At 38.2% G+C, this 21898-nt stretch overlaps 1 protein-coding gene across 3 annotated transcripts in view; it reads left to right on the top strand.

Moving 5' to 3' along the window:
- The window catches only part of CNIH3 (cornichon family AMPA receptor auxiliary protein 3), a 49176-nt gene extending 34616 nt beyond the window's left edge, over positions 1-14560 (top strand). For 2 of the 3 annotated variants that reach the window (XR_012586016.1, XR_012586017.1), the window contains 4 exons: positions 8419-8531; positions 11217-11360; positions 13433-13731; positions 13825-14388. Coding sequence is in view for 1 of the 3 variants with exons in the window: in XM_074579021.1 (XP_074435122.1) it covers positions 8419-8531; positions 11217-11360; positions 13433-13460 (285 nt within the window). In the remaining 2 variants the exon portion in view is untranslated. Of the gene's footprint in view, positions 1-8418; positions 8532-11216; positions 11361-13432 lie in introns of all 3 variants that reach the window. The other variant, XM_074579021.1, reaches the window with a different exon arrangement.
- The last annotated feature ends 7338 nt before the right edge of the window (positions 14561-21898 follow it).

The raw sequence follows: 21898 nt of genomic DNA, 5'->3' as shown, positions 1-21898 counted from the left end.
TTCAGTACTTATTTGAAAGATACTGCTATTAAATGATAAAGCCAACTTTCTTCTGGCCTTCAGAGTGGCTCTGACAAGGTATTTTTATATTACGAATGAGTAACTTTACACACTAAGGATAAAATTTGAAGTTAGATAAAAATGTATTGGTACACAAATTTTAGTTTATGGAAGTCATGACTTATGGATGTGTTCTGTTTGGATAATTTTGGTATAGAGCATCTCTTGTTAGTCAAAAGAGGTATGAGATAAATTTTAAATTTGCTGTTCATGTAAACAGAGGGGCTGTTCTTAGGTTGTACAAGTGAAAGAAAGAAGAATGTAGCTTGACGGGGAAGTGGTGATACGGGAAAAGCATGTAAAATATTTTTAACTGAAGTGTTCTACACTTTCACTAGCTCTGTGTTGGTTTGCTTGTTTTCTGCAACTTGCCTAAAAGAGGATGGAGTTAATATACTGATAGTGATTCCCACTTGGTAGAGATTTTGTTTGCATGAGGGACATAATAATTTTCCCTGAATCTTGCAATAAATTTGCAGTATAGATAAAACTTAGACCTTCATTACCTTTGCTGCTTTTCCTCTTTTGCACTCTGATAGGGAACTCACTACAGATCATCTAAAAGCTTCTCTCCTCCCCTTTCTTAAGTCTTTTCTGCCTACTCTTCTGTTACATTTATTATCTATGAAGTGTGGAATGGTATAAAATGGGGGTGTGCCTTATTCAGTTAGTCTCTTGGGCACCCCAATAGTTTTAATTTCATCAGAAAGAGTGGAACTTGGCACAGTGACTGGTTTGCAGAACTTACAGTAGAATTGGGACCAAAGAGCTGGCAGTATTTATACTTTCTGCAGAAATAATCCCATAAATGTTGCTTGACTAGAGATAGTGCCATCTCTTCTTCACGCTTTTTATTTTATTGTAAATATATTGGGTTCATATTTACTGGAAAGGATTACTATTGCAATAAAAATACTGAACATAATCCCTTTCGTCCTTTCCTTGTATACAGTACCATAGCAGGACAGAAAGTCCTTAAGATAGGACTTAAGAACTTAGAGGAAGTAGGGTATTTCTGGCAGGCAGTTCATTCACTACTGGTGCTCATTTATTATGTGCATTGTGCCAGCACTATTTTTAGGCAAATTTACAAGTTCCTGAATTCAGCACTTTTCAAAAGTTAGAAGATAACAATTGTTATTTTTAGCAATTGTTACCTAAAGATGTCTGTGAGCTTACCTAGGGATAATGAAAAAATATATCCTGCTGTGCCTGCACAGCTGTTTAAAGCAGGGGTAGATCATAAGGGGAAAAGTTACAAAACTATTGCAAGAGAGAAGAGTTCAAACTTGTGACTCAGTCACTATTTGGTCCTTACCCACCTTTTACTCGAGGGAGTAAGTGAGATTCAACAGTGTGATGCGTGATGGAAATTGAAATACCTTTTGAAGGGAGATACATATGGTTATTCATAATATTATTACTCATGAAAATATTTAAGCATAAAACTATTTCAGGATAACCGACTGTATTTTGCTGTTAATCTCATCTTTTAAATGTTTATTCAATAATCAAAGTGGCAAACAAAGTATCAGCCTGTAGTAGATGACCTCTTGCCTTACAACTCAGCTTCTTCCGGTAGTTTCTGAAGGATATGTAAACATATGCCCTTACAGTATCAGGACATCACAAGTAATAGTAGAATAAGGCTGAAGATGCAGCAAAAATGTATATGAGTAACTGTTGCCTGTAACATACTCCTGAGAGCAGTGTACTTCTCAGCTGCTTGGGGTAATGTAATTTATGCATCTGTTTTTCTGAGCTGTGTTGAAGATATTGGCAAAATTTGACTTGCTAATGGGCTGTATTTGCTCTAATTTGATATGCAATAAAGTAAATATTTGCATTTTGATAAAACTAAAGAAACTGGGGTCAAATCAAAAGTCACCGTTGTGTTTAGCAGAATGTTCTTTATGGATTTTCTTCATGATCAGACCCTATAAAGCCACTACACCATTACAAAAAGCAATATAATACCTAAAAATAGAGTGCAGTGATTTTACATCATACCTGTTATATGGATGAAAATTGTTTCTGCTGGAGTTAAGTGTCCTGCCATGCATTTAGATGCTGATGTTTTCAATGAAGCTGTTAGAATAGCAGGGCAGGGATTGTCTTTACCATGTCTGCACTGTACCAAATCTGCTCCCTCAGACTGACAGCCTTTACACGCCAGATACAGAAACAGCCCTTTAGTGAACACTTAGTTTTCAGCATTCATGAAACTGTCAATCTTAGGCAGACCCCCGGGAGAAGGCCCGAGGGCCCTTCCTGTGCCATGCAGATGGCTGAACTTCATTTTAATGATCACTGAGATTTCTGTATTCATAGACCTGCCTGTGAAATGAGGGGCTGGTTTTCGATATCCTAATGAACAGCTGTGGTAGTAATTGTCATTCTCACCAGTTTTGGGAGAACAGACAAAGGCGGTATGAGCTCTTAGAATAACCCAGCTGCGGGGTGTCCTGGCTGGTTGTGTCTGAAACACAATAGTGAGGCAGGGCAAGAAAGCGTTTCTCACCCTATTTTGTGTCTCTGTTGTGAAAATTAGAAAATTTCTCACTCCAGGGTTGCTAACCCAGCTACCGTTACTGGTTCTGAATTAACGTTAAAAAAAGAAAGGTTGTGAAGGTATCTCCTGATCCCTGCTGAGTGGAAAAGAACAGTTAGCAGAGGAGATACCCTTGTAAGATCACAGCACATCTGCCTCAATGACGTGCCTTCCAAGGACAGGGCACTTTTTGAATTGTGCTGGTGCCCTGCAGGCCTTATATTGAAGTCTTTTTTTTTAAATCCGTTTCATAACCTCTTTACCTGTTGGCTGTTATGACCTCCCATAGGCACTGCAATGCAGAAATATTTATAGATATTCTTGATGAATGTCCCATAAAGACCTGATCTTCCTCTGTCACTCTTGTTAAGGTTGTTATTTGTATTATGACAACGCTTAAATAGTCTAGTCATAAACTAGCTCCAATGGAGTCTATAGATTTTAAATATAATAACCCCCATGTTGCAGAAGGCAAAAATGAGACAATGAGAAGTGAAACAATAGGCCTAAATATAGACGTGTTTAGTAGCTGAGATGGAAAGAGCATCCAGAAATCCTCTATTTTAATATTAGATCTGGTACTGTGTTACAGATGGATACGAAGTGCTTTGTGAGAATGGTAATTAGGTTCTTTGTGTTATTCATTTCATTGTCTGATATTTGTGCTGTGGAGTGACTTAATGTTCACATCCACTTAATACTGCTCTTAATAGTGCATTAGAATAATGAAATTTCCTTTACAAATCATTGGCTTTGTGCTGCTTTATTTCATTGTGGTCCAGAAAGGTGGAGGGATGAAAACACAGATGTTATATCCTTTCTTTTATTTCTGCTTTGCATTTGGTCCATAACATTGAGTCCTGCATGAGTGCACCATTGCTCTCCCCCAGATAAAATGTAAAGCTGTATATGTGAACTTAGTAGGCTCAGCTGCAGGTTGTTCTTTTGATGATCTGGAATCCATTTTCCAGACTTTTTCTTTTCAGCTAGTTGCACACATCTATGTAGCAAACTGCTAAATACCTTGAGGTTTGCATAACATGGATTTGAATTGCTTAGAATGCTTTGGTTATAGGTTGGTATTATAGCAATTTTAATTACGCAACTGAATTTCTAAGTAATTGCTACAAGTGACTAGAGAACAGAGCTCATAGAAACACAAGCAAGTGTGGATTTTAAGAGGAGAACTGAAAGAAATTGAACCTGAAAATTTGGACTCAAAACCGTAGTATATTTACTGTGACAGTGTTCTGTTGGGCTCTAGGGCAGCCTTTCAGAGGAGGTTTTGGAACTCAAGTAACTCAAATCATTTAAAGTAGATTAGAAAAATACACTAGAAAATGTAAGTGGGAAGCCTTCCTGTATTTCAACAGTAAATTTAATGTGTTTGATCGATGAAAGCAGCATGTTTAAAACTGTTGCAAATGTTAAGATGTATGGTCTGTGTATTTAAGTTATACACAGTTGACTCTGCTTCTTTGGTTTGTGCAATAGCAGAAGCAAGCAGATACGATTTGTTTGTTTCAGTGTAGGTACATTCCACATACGTGCCTGGTCTGGGCTAATGCACATGCTACTGCTATTCTCCTTGTGTTTCTGATGGGGTTTTTTTGCCCCCCCCCCCTTTTTTTTTTTTCCATTTGCTTGCACTGCATTCCTGATTTTTGTGGTCTGTGTTGTTCAATTAGCAGAATTTCAGAGTCATTAAATAATCGTCTCCCTTCGGTCTAACAGTGCCTTCAATACAGCAGCTGATACTTCTCAGTAACCCAGGTTAGCTCTGGCTGGCTCTGTTAGGATGGCCTTTAAAGTGTAATTAAAATAACTCTTGTGTTCTGAAAACCTTGGGTACATGTCCATCCCCTCTTTCCCTGATACCGATGAGGAAATGTTCTACATATCAGCTTTAGCAAGGGATATGGTGGAAAAAAGCAGCAAAGTCAGCACCACAGTGGCAAGCTGCAGGCATCCTTTAGGAGAAGTAAGTGCAGCAGAATTAACCACTGTGATAAAGCAGCATATGCACTTAGATTGGGCCTAATGTGGGGCCCTGGAGTGATTCAGTGCATGTGTGGTGCTTTCAGATTCTTGTGTGTTTGTAAGGTGAACAACTTGTTAGGTGAAGGAAATGCAACCTCCACTTCTCTTCAGTATTTTTCCTCTGCCATCTGTGGGAGGAGAAGGCAGGCACTAAGAAGGGAAATTGTCTCAGCCTCTATCAGTGTAATGAAGACTCTCAGAAACCCTGGGAAGGGTAGAGTGCATAATGGCTGACAATTTCTGGGTACGGTGTGAAATCTGTGGTTACAGTATGGAGTGTGGCATGCACACATAGAGACTGATGTAGACTCAGAGTCTTTCTGGGGAAGAAACAGCAATTCTGCGAGAATTACTATTATTATGTAGCACTTGGGAATATTGGTCCTAAGCAAAGTGCTGGACAGAAGCAGGAGGTCTGGACATTTCAGTGGCTTAACTGTGACTGGGAAAACAGTTTGAGTCGCTTGTTACAGTTGATTTTCTGAGCATAAGAATTTAATAGCACTGATGAAGGGCGATTACTATTCCTGCTATAATATCTTCCCAGTTTTGATTCCTGTGAGGTATTTTATGTGCCCTGTTCACTGGTGAGACAAAATGCAAGAGTCATTCCATGTCAAAATGATATAATGTTCTGTAAAAGCAAAATTACATTTGAGAAAGAGGTATCCATATGTAATAAACAGAATAAGGAGGAAAAGCACTGACAGAAAAAGATGGGTTTATCTTTTGTGTAAGAACAGAATATATTTAGGAAATAGGAAACTGAATAAAATTATTTAGGACTGAGCTTTCCAACAGATGCCCTTCTGCAGTTGCAATCTACAGAGGCCTTTATTCCTATAAACACAAAGAAGCTGCTGACAGGTGCTTAGCTTCAGCGCTTGTTTTCCCATGCTTTAGTTCAGCCAAGCCTAGGTGAACACACACAGCAAAGCCTGCCTTATTTTCTTTGTAATTAGAGGGGAACAATCTATCTACATGTGCATCTATCTGTGTACTACTTTGTATGAGGATGTACTAAATATTTATGGTCAGATGGTAATGATAAGAGTATGATACCTACCTGAGATTTTACATTTTAAATGCAAATGATGGATTGTGAGTAAGTATTTTGAATATTTACTAATATGGATATTTAGTTAAATATACATATCAGAACAAAACTTAGAAAGGTATAGCCGTTTCTTTCCGTTGCTTATGTTATAGCAAAAGGTGTTTCTGATTAGCAGCATTTTGGTCTAGAAATTGGCTTCCTTTTCAGTCTTTCCTATGTTTTTCCACAGGTAAATGTCAGCCAGCGGAATTTCTGGTGATAAATTCCTAAAGACATTCATTAGTGTGGGACTCAAAGTGACCAAGTTGCAGCCCTTAAGAACTGTGCTGCTTTGCCAGTTTCTCCTTCAAGTCTGTGTTCCATAACCATCTTGAGACTTCATCTTGAACTGCGTCAGCAGCGGTTGTTAGCTGAATCAGGGTGTTCCTGGTTCAAAGCAGAAGTATACTGTTTCTATCCTAACGTGTTTACCATCTGACGGCTGCATATGCTCTCCTAGAAATGAATTAAAGACCTTAGTTTAATTCCTATTGCACAGCTATCTGTATCACAGAAGTTGCTATTGCAGTTGACTACCTCAGCAGGAGCAATAAGGATTGAATGTTTTTGTTTCTCAATCATCTTTCTTCTCTCCAGGAGCCGAATCCTGTGTTTGCTAAAGCTGATTGAAAGTTTCATTGGTTTCAGAGGACGTTGTGTCAAAATGCAGGATGATTCTTACAGTCAAGAACTGAGGCAGTGTTATTTTTTAGTTGTTTAGTTATTCAGCTATTCAGTTTACTTTTCCTCACAAGCCTTGCTGTTAGTGCCTTTCTACACTATAAGCTTTCAGTTCTCTCGACTCCTTTTAGATGTAGTCTCGTAGGTAAATCGCCTGAATATAAACTGTGATTGGCTTTGCAAGCTGGGCTTTGTTTGCTTCTTTGCATGTGTCCTCTTCAGAAACTGTGATCAACACTGATCCTTTATTTATTTATGTCACCACAGAGTGAAGAGACATAAATGACCCATTTGTTGTTCTGTCAAAAGCATAGGTAGATTTAATTTACACCGGGAACTGTGACTGGAAAGTGAGTCTGTTTCTGAGAGTCCACTGCTTCGTTTCCTTTCTAGCTTCACAGCAGATTTTTTGTTTTGTTTTTTTTTTTAAGCTCTGCATAAATTTTCACCATGGGTTTCCTTCCTTGTTATTACCAGCCAGCCCACTGATCAGGCATCAGGGTTCTGTTATTGCTAAGTTTGTGGATTCTGTTGGAATCAGAAATCAAATATGTGATAATGAGTGTAATATGCTTTTAAGTGTTGTGATGCTTAGTGAGTAGATGTATATCGTGAAGACCTTTCTTGTCTGCAATTTGTGATGAAGATGAATCATTCTTTGGGGAAAGGTTATAGTCATGTTGTAAATCACATTCTAAAAATGGAAAGGAAAAAAAAAATCCGGCAGTGATAAATAACTACCATCTGGAATCTGAACTATATAATTGTATCATGATTTGTCATCCACGTAAGATAAGCTTTTGAGAATGTTTAAGTTGAAGGCAAAGACAGAGAGATATCCAAATGTACTAACTACTTCAAGTAGTGAAGTTAAATGAAAGCAAAAAAATATGTTCCATGTGGAGTGGAAAGACTTGTAGAACCAAGAAGATGGAATTCATTGCTATATGGGAGTAGGTAGGCATTGGGAGTAGCTGTATAGTAGGTTTTATGTTGTTTTAAAAAATAGAGCTCACTTTAATTATATGACAGATCAAAATTAATTTACATCAAAAGAAGCCCCTCAAATGCTTTTTGTAATTTAACTTTGGTTGATGTAGCTCCAAGATGCAGCAAGGGATACAGATGAACTCTGTATGGGATTGTCTAGCTTTGAGAAATATGTACTGCTGGAAATCAATTTCTTCTATGGCTTGAATGAAGTAAAGAAATAGAGATTTCTGAGAAAAAGCATTGGAAGAAAACAAGAGAAGAAAGCCAGTTAAGAAATGTGAAAGCAGTGAAAAAAGCAAAATACCTTAAGAAATAACTACTCTGAATCAACATCACATAAATTTCTGCTTCTGTCAGCTGCCCACTCACTTTCTTTTTTAATAGAAAGAATCATCTTGAGTCTGAAACAAGTAGTATGGGGAACCATGGAATTTACTGAGAAAGTGAGTTTCCTGTCTTAGTGTGTTTTAGTCGCAATACTGATGTAGTAATGGATTTAATCTCTTTAGGGTGTATATAACATATCAAAATGGTAGAAGGAGCCTTTTTGTTTTCCAAGGATGCTCTTACAATATCAAAGTGAAGCTTCAGAAATAGCTTTATTATTTCCTTCATGAATGCATCAGTAAAGACACTTAGTTCTTTAAGAACTCTTTTACAGACATTCATTTAGTCTCACAATGCTTCTGTGAGGGAGGCAGTAATATAATCTATGTTTTGTAGACAGAAATCTGGAGCACCAGCTAAGACAGTAAGTGATTTGTCCCATGTCTCTCAACAAGCCCCTGGAGTACAGCCATGGTTAGAACCTGGACAAACCTGGCACTGCGTTTTGTGCTCATTGCTCATAGCCAAGCCGTCTGTCAGCTGAGGTATGCCTAGGGATAGACACACAGAAGACTTGAAGAGATGGTTTGTTTTCTGAAAAACTGCTTAGATGAATAAAATCAAAGAGGTGTTTTACTGACGTCTGTTATTTCTGTTCCTTTCTTTTTAGCTGGTGTTGCCGGAGTACTCTATCCATAGTCTTTTCTGCATAATGTTTTTGTGTGCTCAGGAGTGGCTTACTCTGGGGTTAAATGTTCCTTTGCTTTTTTATCACTTCTGGAGGTAAGCCCATCTTTTATGTGCTGACTGCTTGTTAGTCTTATGTCTGCATGTGCAGATTGTATGAACTATGAAGTGTAGTAGTAGGAGTATTGTTGAATATCTTTTGCCTAGAAGCAGCTGAAACTTACGTTTCCAGAGAAAAAGTAAACATTTTTCATGAACATTTAGGATACGTAAAGAAAACACGTATCATTATATTATTTATATACACATATTATTATAATATTAATAACAAGTATTATTAAATTTACATTTTATTATTTAAAAAAGTAATGTGATATTTGTGAAATTATTAATATTTATTGATATTAAATTATGAATAATTATTAAATGTATCTTTTTATTATTAAAACACATATTGTTACATCATTTATAATTCTATAAATGTGGCTTTCTAAATTTATCTAAGTTCCCAACTTAGATAAATATTCCAAAGAGGGTCAGGATGCCCTCACCACAACTGAATGAAAACTTGAAAATTAAGTAGGCTGGAATCTGAACTTGGTGGGGCTCTAAATACTTCACAGACAGGGAGTCGTAAGGTAGTTCATATCTGAAAGATCTCGGACCTATTCATTCAACCCTAGCAAGGAAACCTTTCCATTGGAGTTGTGAAATAGAGACTGGTCAGGTTTACAAAATTTTGCTTCTCATCTTCTTTGGCAGCTTTATGCTTTTTTTTTCCCCCCAATATAAAATAAGTTATTTCTTGCTGTATAGTAGAGAATTTCAGTTCTGCAAGAGAAGTCTCTTTTAGAGACTCTTGGAATAGAGATTGCAGTAGATGAAGAGCTGTTGACTTCACCCTGCCCACGTGAAAACGTGGGGAGTGTTTCTGCTCTGGACCTCTGCTACATGTTTATATTCACCGAGGGGCTTTCAGAATTGGTCATGTAAGACCTGCTGTTGAGCAGCTTTAATGTTTTCTGGACAAGCAGTGCAGCTACTGCATTTTCCTCTGCATTCTGGTAGAGGATCAGCCTTCTGTTGCCTCTGAAGGTAACGAAGAGATATCAGTTTTTGTGGTTGTCAGTCTGGAGTCTTCACTAGTTTTGCATTTCCACAATGTTTGTAAAAGCACAGATGATTTTTGTCTGTCAGGGTCTCTTTGTGTTACAAAGATACATATGGTGGCAGATAGCTTCTGTTGTGAAGTAGCTTGAAGAATAATTCTGTAAAGAAGGCAAAACCATTATCTCAACCAGGAACTAAAAAGTAGTAGCTTTTTTTACACTACTTTCTGCCAAACCTTTGTAGTATTCTAGAGTCATAAGATGAAGTGTATTATTCAGAAGTTACAGTGCCAGTATAGTTCTCAGAAAGCTAAATGGAGTGAAGCTAGGAGTGCTTTTCTCCCTTTTTGTTGGGTGCAATAAAAATGTTTTATGGTGCTGTTTTACTAAGGATTAACAACCAAAGTATGACAATAATACTGGTTATAAAAGTTTGGGGTTTTTTAAGAATTAAAAAATTGTATTTTATGTCCAAGGTGAAAATGGTCAGACTCTAAATAATGATATCAACATTTGGAGAGAACTTTTGATTGTCTTTGTTTCCATGGTTTTCCATCTGCTTTGCTGTAATTACTCCATAATTTCTGCTCATTTAACCACAAACAGGTTTGGGTTCATTGTGTAAAGTTCTGCGCAAAACCATGGGAAGTTACTTAGTAATATCTTAATCCCAATGAAGATAATTAAGCAAGGCTTCACCTGTGGTCTCTGTAAAAGAATTTGTAATGGTATTAGAGATTGTAAGTGGATGTGACTAATATTGGAAGGGAGGAAGGCAAAGTTATGAGAACATTTACTTTCAAAGTGTGCTGCTGGTCACTTGTTTGGGGTTTTTATATCTATCTATCTGTCTGTTTATCTATCTATAAGCAATCCCGGCAGTCTTCAGTGATTACATTACTATTTCAAAGCAACAGAAGTAACAATATTTCATCTGATTTATGTTTATCTAACAGCAGTTCATTAACTTTGTTGAGGACTTCCATTTTGGTTTGCTTTTGCTTTTTATTGCAAAACAACTGAGGCAAAAACTCCTTTGCCAAAAAAAGTTCTTTTGTCAGGATTTTCTCAAACATCTGGTTATTGCTGAGAACAACTAGAAATTTCTTCTACATAAGACAAAAAACATTTGACAATTAAAATTATTTGGATGATAAATTTTTTTGAGCAGTGCTACGTGTGGTCGGCCAGCTCTTCTATTACACTCTATTGACTTTTTGACTTTTCAGAGTTGAAGGAACTGAGCTATCGGTTGAGATTGCCACCCTTCATAGTGTCTGAAATCAGTTGTGTAGATGCAGTTAAAGACCAGTAATCCTTCCTCCATACTCTGATCAGAAGCTACCACATGTTGTCACTCACAATGTGTAAGTTATTAGTAAGTAAGACAGAAAAAAAAAATATAGGAAGGTAGAATGTTTCAATCTAAAGAATTAATAGAACACAGAAAGTCCATATTCATTAATTGCTTGGTTCTGTAAGAACGGCCTGCTTAGACTAGCGTCCTGATTTTAATGTCTGGAAATAGAGGCTTGAAAAAGAGAGGAAAATTCCTCCGATATCATGGAAGATTGCTTTTTTTCTGAGCTGGTGATGAGGAGGGTGTATATCTGCACATATTTAGTACAGAATGTTACAGAGTCATTACAGATGTCTTCTCCTGCTCTTTCAGGTATTTTCGTTGCCCAGCAGATAGTTCAGAGCTAGCATATGATCCACCTGCGGTCATGAATGCAGATACCTTGAGTTACTGTCAAAAAGAGGCCTGGTGCAAGCTAGCTTTCTATCTCCTTTCCTTCTTCTACTATCTGTACTGGTAAGTCTGATCTTTTTGCTAACGAAGTTGGAGCTTCTTTTCATTTGACGTGTGAAGTTGTATTTAGGAATGATTGGAACCAACCGGCCTATTTCCTTAGTCTTACAGAACTTGCTTCTGATCTTGATTCAGGGAAGCATGCTCACTTACAACAGCATGTGGTTATATCTGCTGACACCTCAGTACAGAATATTAAGCATTTATCCGAGGCCTGAGCCAGGCCACAGGGCCAACCCAAGGAAAAAAATGGTTGCCCGTCTGTATGGTCCCTTAGGATGGGTGAAATAGCAAACGTTATGATAAAGACATTAAATCAAATAAAAATTATAATATACAACTTTAGCATCAAATTATATTCTGTGCTATATCAGCTGATTTTCTTCTTGTGATTCAAGAGAATCATAAGAAAAATACTACAGCTGCCGATGTAGTGATGCTCAAGATGGTAAGTAAATGGGTAGGTAGATGGTGGGCAGGAACAGGGCGCACCATGCCTGTAGTCATTCCTACAATCTCCATTTCATGACAGGGTAAGCGTGTGTGTGGTTCAAACCCCTCATTTAAGTACATGCTTTAAGATACACACCCCAGTTGTGTGTTGTCCACCCTGCCCCTTTCAGCTGTCAGGTGTCCGTAGTGCACAGTCACAAATGCCCAGTGCAAGAATACATGAGGATCATATTGAACGTAAGGCCTTGGCAGAATCCAAGGTGCTTTTAGTCACCCCTGTAATCACACCATAAAACTACTTGACAGCGAAGGTTAACACACTTCAAATGGAGGTATTTTATGATGCCTTTCTTCTGCTCCTTCTTCCATAATGTATTTGCATGGAGTGCCTCTTCGAGCCAGTCTTTTCATGCAGTAATCCTTCCGTAAGACATGTTTGTATGCTGGTGGAAAAAGATAAATGTTATTTTTCCTTCGATCACTGGTCTGTTATCTATTCTGTTGTTCCCCATATCTTGAGGAGTCATTGCTGCAGGTTGATGTTTCTCAATATTACTTTTAAATAGTATTGACAACAAAGTTTTCTGTCCATATGTGCATGTATATGTGCCTGCATCTGCATACATGAGAGGGAAGAAAAAAGTAGAAGGACCCAGACTCAAAGAAGCTTCTAGATGCCTAACTCACAGAGATAGATGGGACATGAGAATCTGAGCAGGAGTTTAGCATCCAGTAGCTTGTGGGCTTGGGCTGGGTGCCTTTGCCCACCAGTCCTCTTCACAGGGGTGTGAGTGGAAAGCATGGCAGTTATGCTAGAAAAGCTCTGTTTGTAGTGCAAGGAGACATGGCCAGGCATGGCTGGAGAGAGAGACATTTTTAACCCCATGTTTTTGTGTTGGCTAAAAGACCGTGCCAAAGTCAGCTATGTAGTGTGGTCTAGCATTTCTGCTGGGACTCTACTGTTGTGCAGCTTCCTCTGAGCCCTGCTTCCTTCATTCTAAAACGTGGCCATGAGCCAAAATCCACTGCCTGGTGCTAAATAAAGTAGTATTAATTACATTCACTTTTGATGTGGTTTCCTGGGTAGTGTCAGAATTAGAATTGCTGTAAAATGGAGCTGTGGCAATGTACTGTGATTTCTTTGCTTTCCAGAGTTGCATTTAATATTTATGGATTCACGCCAGCTGGTGTCTGCATTTTATGTTTCTTCTATTGCATGAAGTTTTTTCTAAGGGAAACAAAATAATGCAATTTCAAGGGAAAACTTGGCTGCCCTGCTGGGAGTTGCTAGTTGAAGTTTTAAAGATCAAACACGCTAAAGCAAAATGGTTTTGTTTCTTCACTGTTCAAATTCAGACATCAGACTGCACTTTAATAAGCTTAAACACAGCTTGTGGTGCAGTAGGATGTTGATAATGAATTTGTTATTTCTTGAGTGCTTTTTAATACCCGTCTTGAATACACCATGATTAAGATGCTTTAGGGAGATGGAAAGAATGCAAAGGAAAGCACAGGCCATTACAGTCAGACATGAGGAACAGACAGTAAAGGGTTATAAAAATCAAAGTGCTCTGTATGCCTCAAAAGAATACTTTCATATTGTGTCTTTCTTTTACATTCAGCATGATCTACACTTTGGTGAGCTCTTAACTGAAAGATGATCATTAAAAGACTGAAAACAACAAAGACTGGAGGTGCAAGGATGGGTAAGCCAAGTGATACATGATTAAAAAAAAAAAAAGCAAAGAGATGAAAACTTTGAACCCAAGAAGTAAATAGAGTATGTGAAAGAGAGACCCAGCACGAAGAAGCAGAGTACCACGGCAGAATGGCTGAGTTAACTGTGTTTATCTCCCATTTCTCAGTGTGGCACAGTAAATGACTTTCAAAACCCAAACAAAGCAAAAAAAAATGCAACAAGGTGGGCCAAGTTACAGAACTATTCACCTCTTCAGGGATAATGCTGCTTGGTTAAGTGGACTCATTGTAAACTGTAGCCCCTACTGTCTTCCAGGGAGCAAAGTTTCTTTTGTTAATGACAGTTCTGGACTGAGGAAGCAGACAGCAAGATCATCTTACATGGAAAGAACAGCTATACAACACATTCTGAAAATGAGCACCGACTGGAGTCCAGATACAACATGTGACTGTTCTGCAGGGATATTCACATGATACTAATCAAACAGGGATGTTGGATCATATAGAACTGCTTCAGTGTTTTTTTTCCCCACCCATAACAATAACAAATAATTTGCAGTTGCTGTTTTCTAATGATATGCTATTCCTGTAGGTGCACAGCCAGTATGTTTCTGTACTTCGTTTGTGATGCACCAATAACATACAGTGATATGTAGAAATACTCTGGGCTTGACCTAATCATGCCAAGTGCTTATCAGAACAATGTTCCTCTGGCTGCAAAAAAGAGGTAAAACCTTACATATATTAAGGAGGATTGTAACAGCGGTATTATATTCATCACAATGCTGGATAACAAAATACTGGACGAGCTAATCATGGTCTGTAATTCTGTTTTGCAACTTTATTTCTGCTGTCAAATTTGAGCTGAAATGAATGCACGAAATGGTTTTGTCTTGTATGAGGTTTGTATTGAAAGATGTTCAGTTTTTTATAATTTAAAAGTTTTTAAATTTTATCATGTAATTCACATTTGAATTCATATGTATGGGCTGTATATCTTTATATATATATATGTATATACAAATACATATCTACATAAATACTCACAATCTATTTATATTTTAGGTTAATCTGTTTGATTGACAGGTCAAAGGCGTCAAGTGTCCAGAACTGCTGCTAAATATATTTCAGCGCTGAACCTAGTGGACCGGGGCTGGTTCCCTCAAAATCACTAAGGTATTTCAATGCAGCCACTAGTGCTCTGGGTAATAGGCAAGCCTGTAAGATCAAGACTAACACCAGTCCATGCACAGAGACCACTTGGTTCTTGCACTGGGAATGAGCTAGTAAGATATCTTGATACCAGAGATGCTGCATAGAGCAGTGCCGTGAGGCCTATCTGTACTGCAGCTTGGTGACAGCTGGTCTTGTTAGCAGTAGCTCATTGCTGACCCTGCCAAATTCGGTCTGGCTGTTGAGAGACAATAGATTCTTCCTGTACCAAACTCTGAGGACTCTTTAGTCTGGGCACAGGACTTCAGCAGGAGAAATGCAGTCTCACATTCAGGACTGCCTCTGTGCTAACATACCCTGTTTTAGAGCATGGTGCAGAAGCAATGGCTGAATGGAGTCATCTCATGTCTGGCAAGGTGCAAACTGAGCTGGAGTGACTGCGTGTGTATAGTGCCATGGCTCTTTCTGGTTTGATCTGGCTACACTAACAAAATTAGGTCCTGTTAGCCTGCAAAGCACAGTTGCTGCATGCAAACTGTCTGTTCCTGGCCCGTGCCAACTCCCAGATCGTGCCTGACCATTGCTTGGAAGAGTGCTAGCCGGCCTGTGCAAAAATTATACCAGGGGTCATTCTAACAATATTTAGATGACCATGTTGTCCCAAGTGCTGACATTCTTTAACTTACAAGTACAGCCATAGGCAGTAGGTCTTGCTGGGTGTAGTTTAACTTCTTACAACATAGCATTCCCAATTCTGGAAGCACACAAAAAAGCTGCCAAATCAGGTTATTGGGAAGCTAATTTTGTCTCTGATGGTTCATTAGTTTGGATTGCACTCACTACTGACGAGGCTAAACTGCTCTTGGAATCATACTGATGCTACTGTATTCTCTTGGAGTGTGAGTGAGCTAAGAAACTTTGCTGTGTCATTACTGAGATAACTGATAAAACTCTGCTGCCATGGTAAAGTTAACGCACAACCCATAAAAAACTGACAGTTATCTGTAACTTAATTCCTTCTCTACATCCTAACTGAAGCATCTAGTTGAACAGAAGTATAGGAACTAGATTCACAAGAACAAATCAGCATCACAGTGGTAACTTCTAGGCATCTTGCTACCTCATAAAACTCCCAACTCTAAGCAGGTGACTGAATCTTTCCATACATCTTCCAGGATGCTTAGAAGGTGTAAAAATTTTAATTCAGTTATCCTATATTCCAGATGCATGCTTTAAAGTCAGTTTCATCAAAAGGCCTGGCATTTTTTTGTGAGGCTGGAGGGGTGAAAAAATGATCACATCTTACAGGAAAACACGCAAGTTTCAAATCCTGAGATTTAGGCATGAGCTAGACTGCCAGCAGGTTGATTGCTTGCCGGCATGGCTGGGCAGAAGCTCTGTGAGTTTTTGTAGCTGGCATTACTTTGACTTTATGCAAGTGGCACTTACGTAGATCTTCTGAATGTAGCATCGTGTGACTTCAAGGACATAATGCTTGAATGGATGTGCTAGATGATTTGAAACAAGTTCTGTGTTTCAGGCAACTTCATCAATATACTTATCAAACTCCACTTGAAAGTAGAAGAGTTTGTTTGATCCCTCTACTGCTATAAGCAAGTGTTTCCAGGATCTCACTGCTCTGGTACTAGAAAGTTTTTCTGCATTTCCAGGGTAAATTTATTCTTGGATAATTTATTCCGCTTGCTTTTGAGCCAGCATTAACCTAAGTACACCTTATTTTGTGATGCTTAAGACCCTGAAACATAGAACAAGCAGTCCTTTCCAGCCTCCATTCTGTTTGAAGTGAACCATCGCTTTTTCCATTCTCCATGTCTTTAAAGGATTTCTCTGTTGTCTTTCCAGTAAAATTAATCTTTCTTAGGAGTGGATGATCACAACTGTTCAGAGTATTCTAGAGAGTATCTTACCCTAAGTAGTCCTTACTATGAATGGACAATGAAAGCTAACATTCTCAGTTCTTTCCAATAATCCTTATTCAAAAACAGTAATCCCACCACTCTCTATAGCATTTTGTTTCTCTTTAAGAAAAATCTTAATTTAAAGTCAATGGAAAAATTGTTTAATATGAGGATACTTTCCCTTTCATTGAATTTAATGATGCTTCTCCTGAGCAGAAATAATTTATGAAACTGGCTAAAGCATTGATTGGAGGAAGTTTTAATGTAAGGCAGGTATCTCCAACCCAAACCTCAAGAGTAATGAGACCTTCTAAGGTGTCTGGCAGTATCAAGAAGCTGCTAGATCTGTGGACCTCACAGACAGTAGAGTTAGATACAGGAGCCCTCAGCATGTTCCTTACTCCGTGCTGTTACCCAGGTGCGTTGCAGTATCTTGCTGGGTTACTCCAACAGACTATCACCACTTAGCTGCAGTCCAGTGCTAAACCATTACATAGTGGTGCTGCTGGAGTGGCAGGTAGACATCAATACTATTTTCATATTGATATTCAAATTAGTGATTTTCTTACAATGACAGAATTGTCTCCCTGGATTTGTCAAAGGGTACAAAATAAAACAGATTTTTTTTTCTAAAGCCAAATAGCCTGTAATATAACAGGAAGTGTATGATTACTGTAAAAAGTCCAGAAATTTACCCTGGATTCTTCTGTGTTGTAGCTGTACGGTCTGCCCTCTGAACAGTTCTATTCACGAATAGTGGTTGTTCTCAAGACCAGGTTTGTGATTTTCTCTGTTACACGTGCCAGCCATTTTATAAGAGAAGCATGAAGGAAGGAAAGAAGAATGACGGATACAAGATATCTCTTGTCCTCTTAATCCCTGGCCATGTATCTGGCTGAACACATGCTAAGCATACTTTGACCAAAGCAAGGGAAGAACTGCATAGCTGTTGATGAAGAACAGAAAAAAGGCTGTGATCTTTGGTCACAAGACAGTCTCTTCCCCATGTCACACTTTTAAGGGAGAAACAATCTATGCTGTCCCTTTTGTCTCCAGTTCCTCCTTGTTGGTTGGTTGAGGCTAGAGATTTCCTCCCCAAGCCTGCTCCCTTCCTGCCTCTTTTCCTGGAAGGGTGAATGTCATTACTTTGGACCAGCAGTTTCCTTCTCTTACATGCTCTGGTGATACAGATAAATCCCATAAAAGTCATAAGAAAATACGTCATCTCTCTCTGCTTCTTCAAACAGGTGTGCAATGAGCACACAGTTAAATGTGTATTAATTTTCCTCATTTGCACCATTTGTAAAGTGAGAATGGTGATACCTACCTTGTGAAATCTTTCCATACATATAATGCCTTTTTTTTTTTTTCATAACTGTTGAATCTGCTTAAAGGAAAAAGGTAGGAGATGGAAAAAAATGTGGGAAGATGAGACCTGAATGAGCTGCTTACCAAAGGGGTAGCTACACAGTGTGCTGGCCTGTAGCTGCCTGTTTCTGGAAGTGGTGAAAAGGTAGCCCTGTTGGCAAGGTGTTGCTCTGCGGTTCTGCCTGTCCTATTTATAGTCAGGTAATTGCAGAGATGCTGAATAAAATTGTTGCTGCTATGACTGTTTCAGTTTCAAATACAGCAAATCAATGCTGATAGCAGAATACTTCGCCTACAAATAATTAACTGCACTTAAGCTGTCAGAAATGTTTTTCCATCTGTTTTCTTGGGCCATAATCTTCCTTTTGCACTAAGACACTGAAAGTGGAAGAAAAAGTTCTTCAACCTACACCTTCTTACAGGAACTGCATTGAGGTTGTTATGATCTGGCCCTGCTGTTGAGGTCATGATTACTCATACATTAGTATGGGTATTAACAATCTATTACTTTTCCTTTCTCCATTCTGTTTCCACACAGATATTTTTGTAAAAAAATTTTTTTTACAGGACATGGTCCAAAATCTTTGAATTTACTGGGGATTTTCTGTTGTTTCCAATAGACTTTGGTTAATGTCTGTTACTGTAGAGCTACGTGGGAAATAGTTTCACACTGGAAATTCCCTAGAGTTTTGCTGGAAGGGGTCCCATCCTTTAGATCTTGATATCACATCCATTTAACTGAGTTATATTAATTGAAGAGGAACAGGCATTCCAGAGGGATAAGTGTAACATTTCAGCGCTCATGCCAGACTGTCAAAGAAAGTTAAACCAACTTGGTAAAAATATGGTTTCATGGAAATCAATGGAAATCTTGCCTCTTATTTCCTATGAGCCCTACTTAGCATTGTCCAGTTTCCACCAAGTGGCCAATGGAAATTAAAAACAGAAAAAAAACCCAAACCCAATAAGTTTAGTTAATCAAAAATGTTATTGGATGCTACATAAAGCTTGGGTTGATACAAATAAAACAGGAGATCAAAAGATTGCAATAAAGCAAGATTTTTTTTTTTATTTGGGAAGCAACAAATACTAGACTGCCATTCATGCTGCACTGAACTTTGCATTGGTGATCTGAATCCATATTCCTACTCTGGTGAGTTTTTTGATCATTCATTGCTCATAAAGACGTTGCTCTGATTTATTTTTGTTCTGCACAGTAATGCAGTTGTAGGTGGGAAGGAGGGTAAATGCTGCTCCACCGTACAGCATTCCCCTTTTTTTCTCCCAGATAACCTATGAACATGCTGTAACAAAATTCTAATGATGTATTTCAGTGGTACACCTCAGCCTAAGAACGAAGCTGTTTACTGCAGATAATGCTCTGCTGCAATTTAATACATCACAGTTCTAGAAATATTTTTAAGTGCTTACGCTATTAAATTAGTTATTTTCTTACCTTTAAATTGCTGGCCAGCTTCTCATGGAAGAGAAAATGTACTTCTGTGGCCCAATTTCATGACTTTCTGGGTAGTAAAACTCTCAGTAAAGCTTTGAGGGATGTAAAGTGCTTTTAATTTTTTTTTTTATAATAATGAGACCCCATGTTTAGGTCATATATTATGGAAATGGAGTGAGGAGTTAAAAAGCCAAAATCTCTTACTCAGTCCAAAGCTTGAATAGATGTTGCTCCTTTTTTCCCCATGAAGTATCCGTAATATTACCAGTCTCCTGACAGATCTGAAGAAATCTGACCGCCCCTCTGTTCTGACAGTTTCAGTCTTGTTAAACAGATTTGCAACCACTGACCATTAGCATGTAATATTGACTGGAAAGCATAGCTCCTACAAACCATGCCAAGATTTATGGAAGTGTCTTAAGTAACACAGCAGTCTTATGGAATAGCTCTCACCTGTACATAGTAATATAGAGTTACCAAGTAAATAACAGTACAATAGTGCAAGCAAACCAGAATTTCTTCTTCATCTCTAATATGTTTTTTTTGGTAATACAGTATTTTGCTTGGTGTAAAAAGCAATATAAATTATAAGACAGAAGATAATCAGACTGCGGCAGTTAACAGGAATGCAAAGTTTGACCATAGTTAATTTCTAAACATTTCAAATAATTAGTGTTTCTGACAGAGTTAATTGACAGCTCTGACTTACTGGAGATACTAATTGTGATGTTAATAGTAGCTTATAATAGCAATACATACATTCACATCTTTCGGAATAAGAATACATGTTTTTTTCTAAAACATATTTAACACATTTTCAGACTTTACCAGACTGTCAGTATGTAGCAAACTTAAACGCATTACAAAAAAACCCACAAACCCACAAATAAAATGCAAATATAAAATATAGCAAACATGGCAGATTCTTTAGCAAATTTCTAGAGATTCTTATTATTCAAAGGTAATTTCTAGGTCTGATGTCATTTATTGCGGTCTCTTGACCGTTGAAGCCCACTTGAATGCTGCCGTTGTCAACAACAACAGTTCTGCAAGAATATGAGCAAATACAAGCTTGGTTATGTCTTCTCAGCTGCCCAGAAACATCTCGTCATGTAGCCACATTTACTACAGAGCAGATGACATCCGCTTTGTCACTTTGAATCACTTGCCCTTTCAGAAGGTAAGAACATCAGAGTCCAAAACTCTTCTTAGCCCTTTGCTGTCAATGATGTTGACCAACCTTGTCTTTACAAGCACATGCTGGTTTCCAGGCTGAAAAATACCGTCAGGCAAGAGCAATTTTCACTGACCTGTTCTTGAGCTTCAGCTTTCACTGTTTTGGGGTGGGGTTTTATTGTGTGTGTGAAAGGAAGATAGATTTATTCCTATGCTTAATGACCAGCATGACTACATTGGTTTTGTAAGCCTTCCTCCCACCCACCCTTTTGTTGGGTGCATTTTAGTACGTATCAAAGCGTACTAAATCCATGTCTTTGAAATATGTTGCTCTTCAGGCCTGATTTTCAGCATTCCCGCTCTTTCAGTGCTGAGTAGTCATCCACCTATATAAATGAATTGTAATTAGGACAAGAGGAAATGGCCTGAAGTTGCACCAGGGGAGGTTTAGGATGGATATTAGGAAAAATTTCTTCACTTAAGGGGTTATCAAACATTGGCACAGGCTGCCCAGGGAAGTTGTGGAATCACCATCCCTGGAGGTATTTAAAAGACAGGTAGATGTGGTGCCTAGAGACATGGCTTAGTGATGGTTTTGGCAGTGTTAAGTTGATGGTTGGACTTGATCTTAAAGGTCCCTTCCAACCTAGACAATTCTATGATTCTGTAAAAACCATGGGAGCACTGAAAGAAAATTGAGAGGCAAAGATGTGAAACATGAAAAGAAATGTGTGTCCCATTTTAATCAATGAACGCATTGTCAGAAAAGGTACAAGTATCAGGTCACCAAATACTCAGTATTGTTCCATGTGAACCTATACCTTTCTATAGATAACAAATACTTACATAGTTACATTTGAAATAGTAAAATTATAGAAGAGTTAGAAACCCGCAGCTTTCAGGAGCCATCCAATTGCCAATGGTTTGAGTGCAGCAGACTGTTTATCCAATGACCAGTTTATGTATTACAAAGTATTTTCCACTTTGTTCTGAAATGTCTGGAGGTGGCTGCTATCAGAGATGGCAACTGAAGCCAGATGGACCGTTGCTGTGTTTGTTCAAGGACTCAGATTCTGTTCTCAAATGACCATAAATCCAGCACATCCATTGAATTAGAAACTGTTTTTCAAACTATTAACTTCTTTACACCAAGGATAAAAATTTCAAAAATTCCTAAATGGCTTCGGAGTGTAAGTCTAATTTGGATATTTACTTTTTAGAGCTAAGGATCCTAAGAACCTCTTGAGATGAAACACCTGTGCACATACCAAGACTTCAGTACGCAGGAGAAAGCAGTA

The sequence above is a fragment of the Larus michahellis genome, chromosome 3 (genome assembly GCF_964199755.1).
Source record: "Larus michahellis chromosome 3, bLarMic1.1, whole genome shotgun sequence".
Classification (NCBI taxonomy): domain Eukaryota; kingdom Metazoa; phylum Chordata; class Aves; order Charadriiformes; family Laridae; genus Larus; species Larus michahellis.
This window is presented reverse-complemented; position numbering and strand designations above follow the sequence as displayed.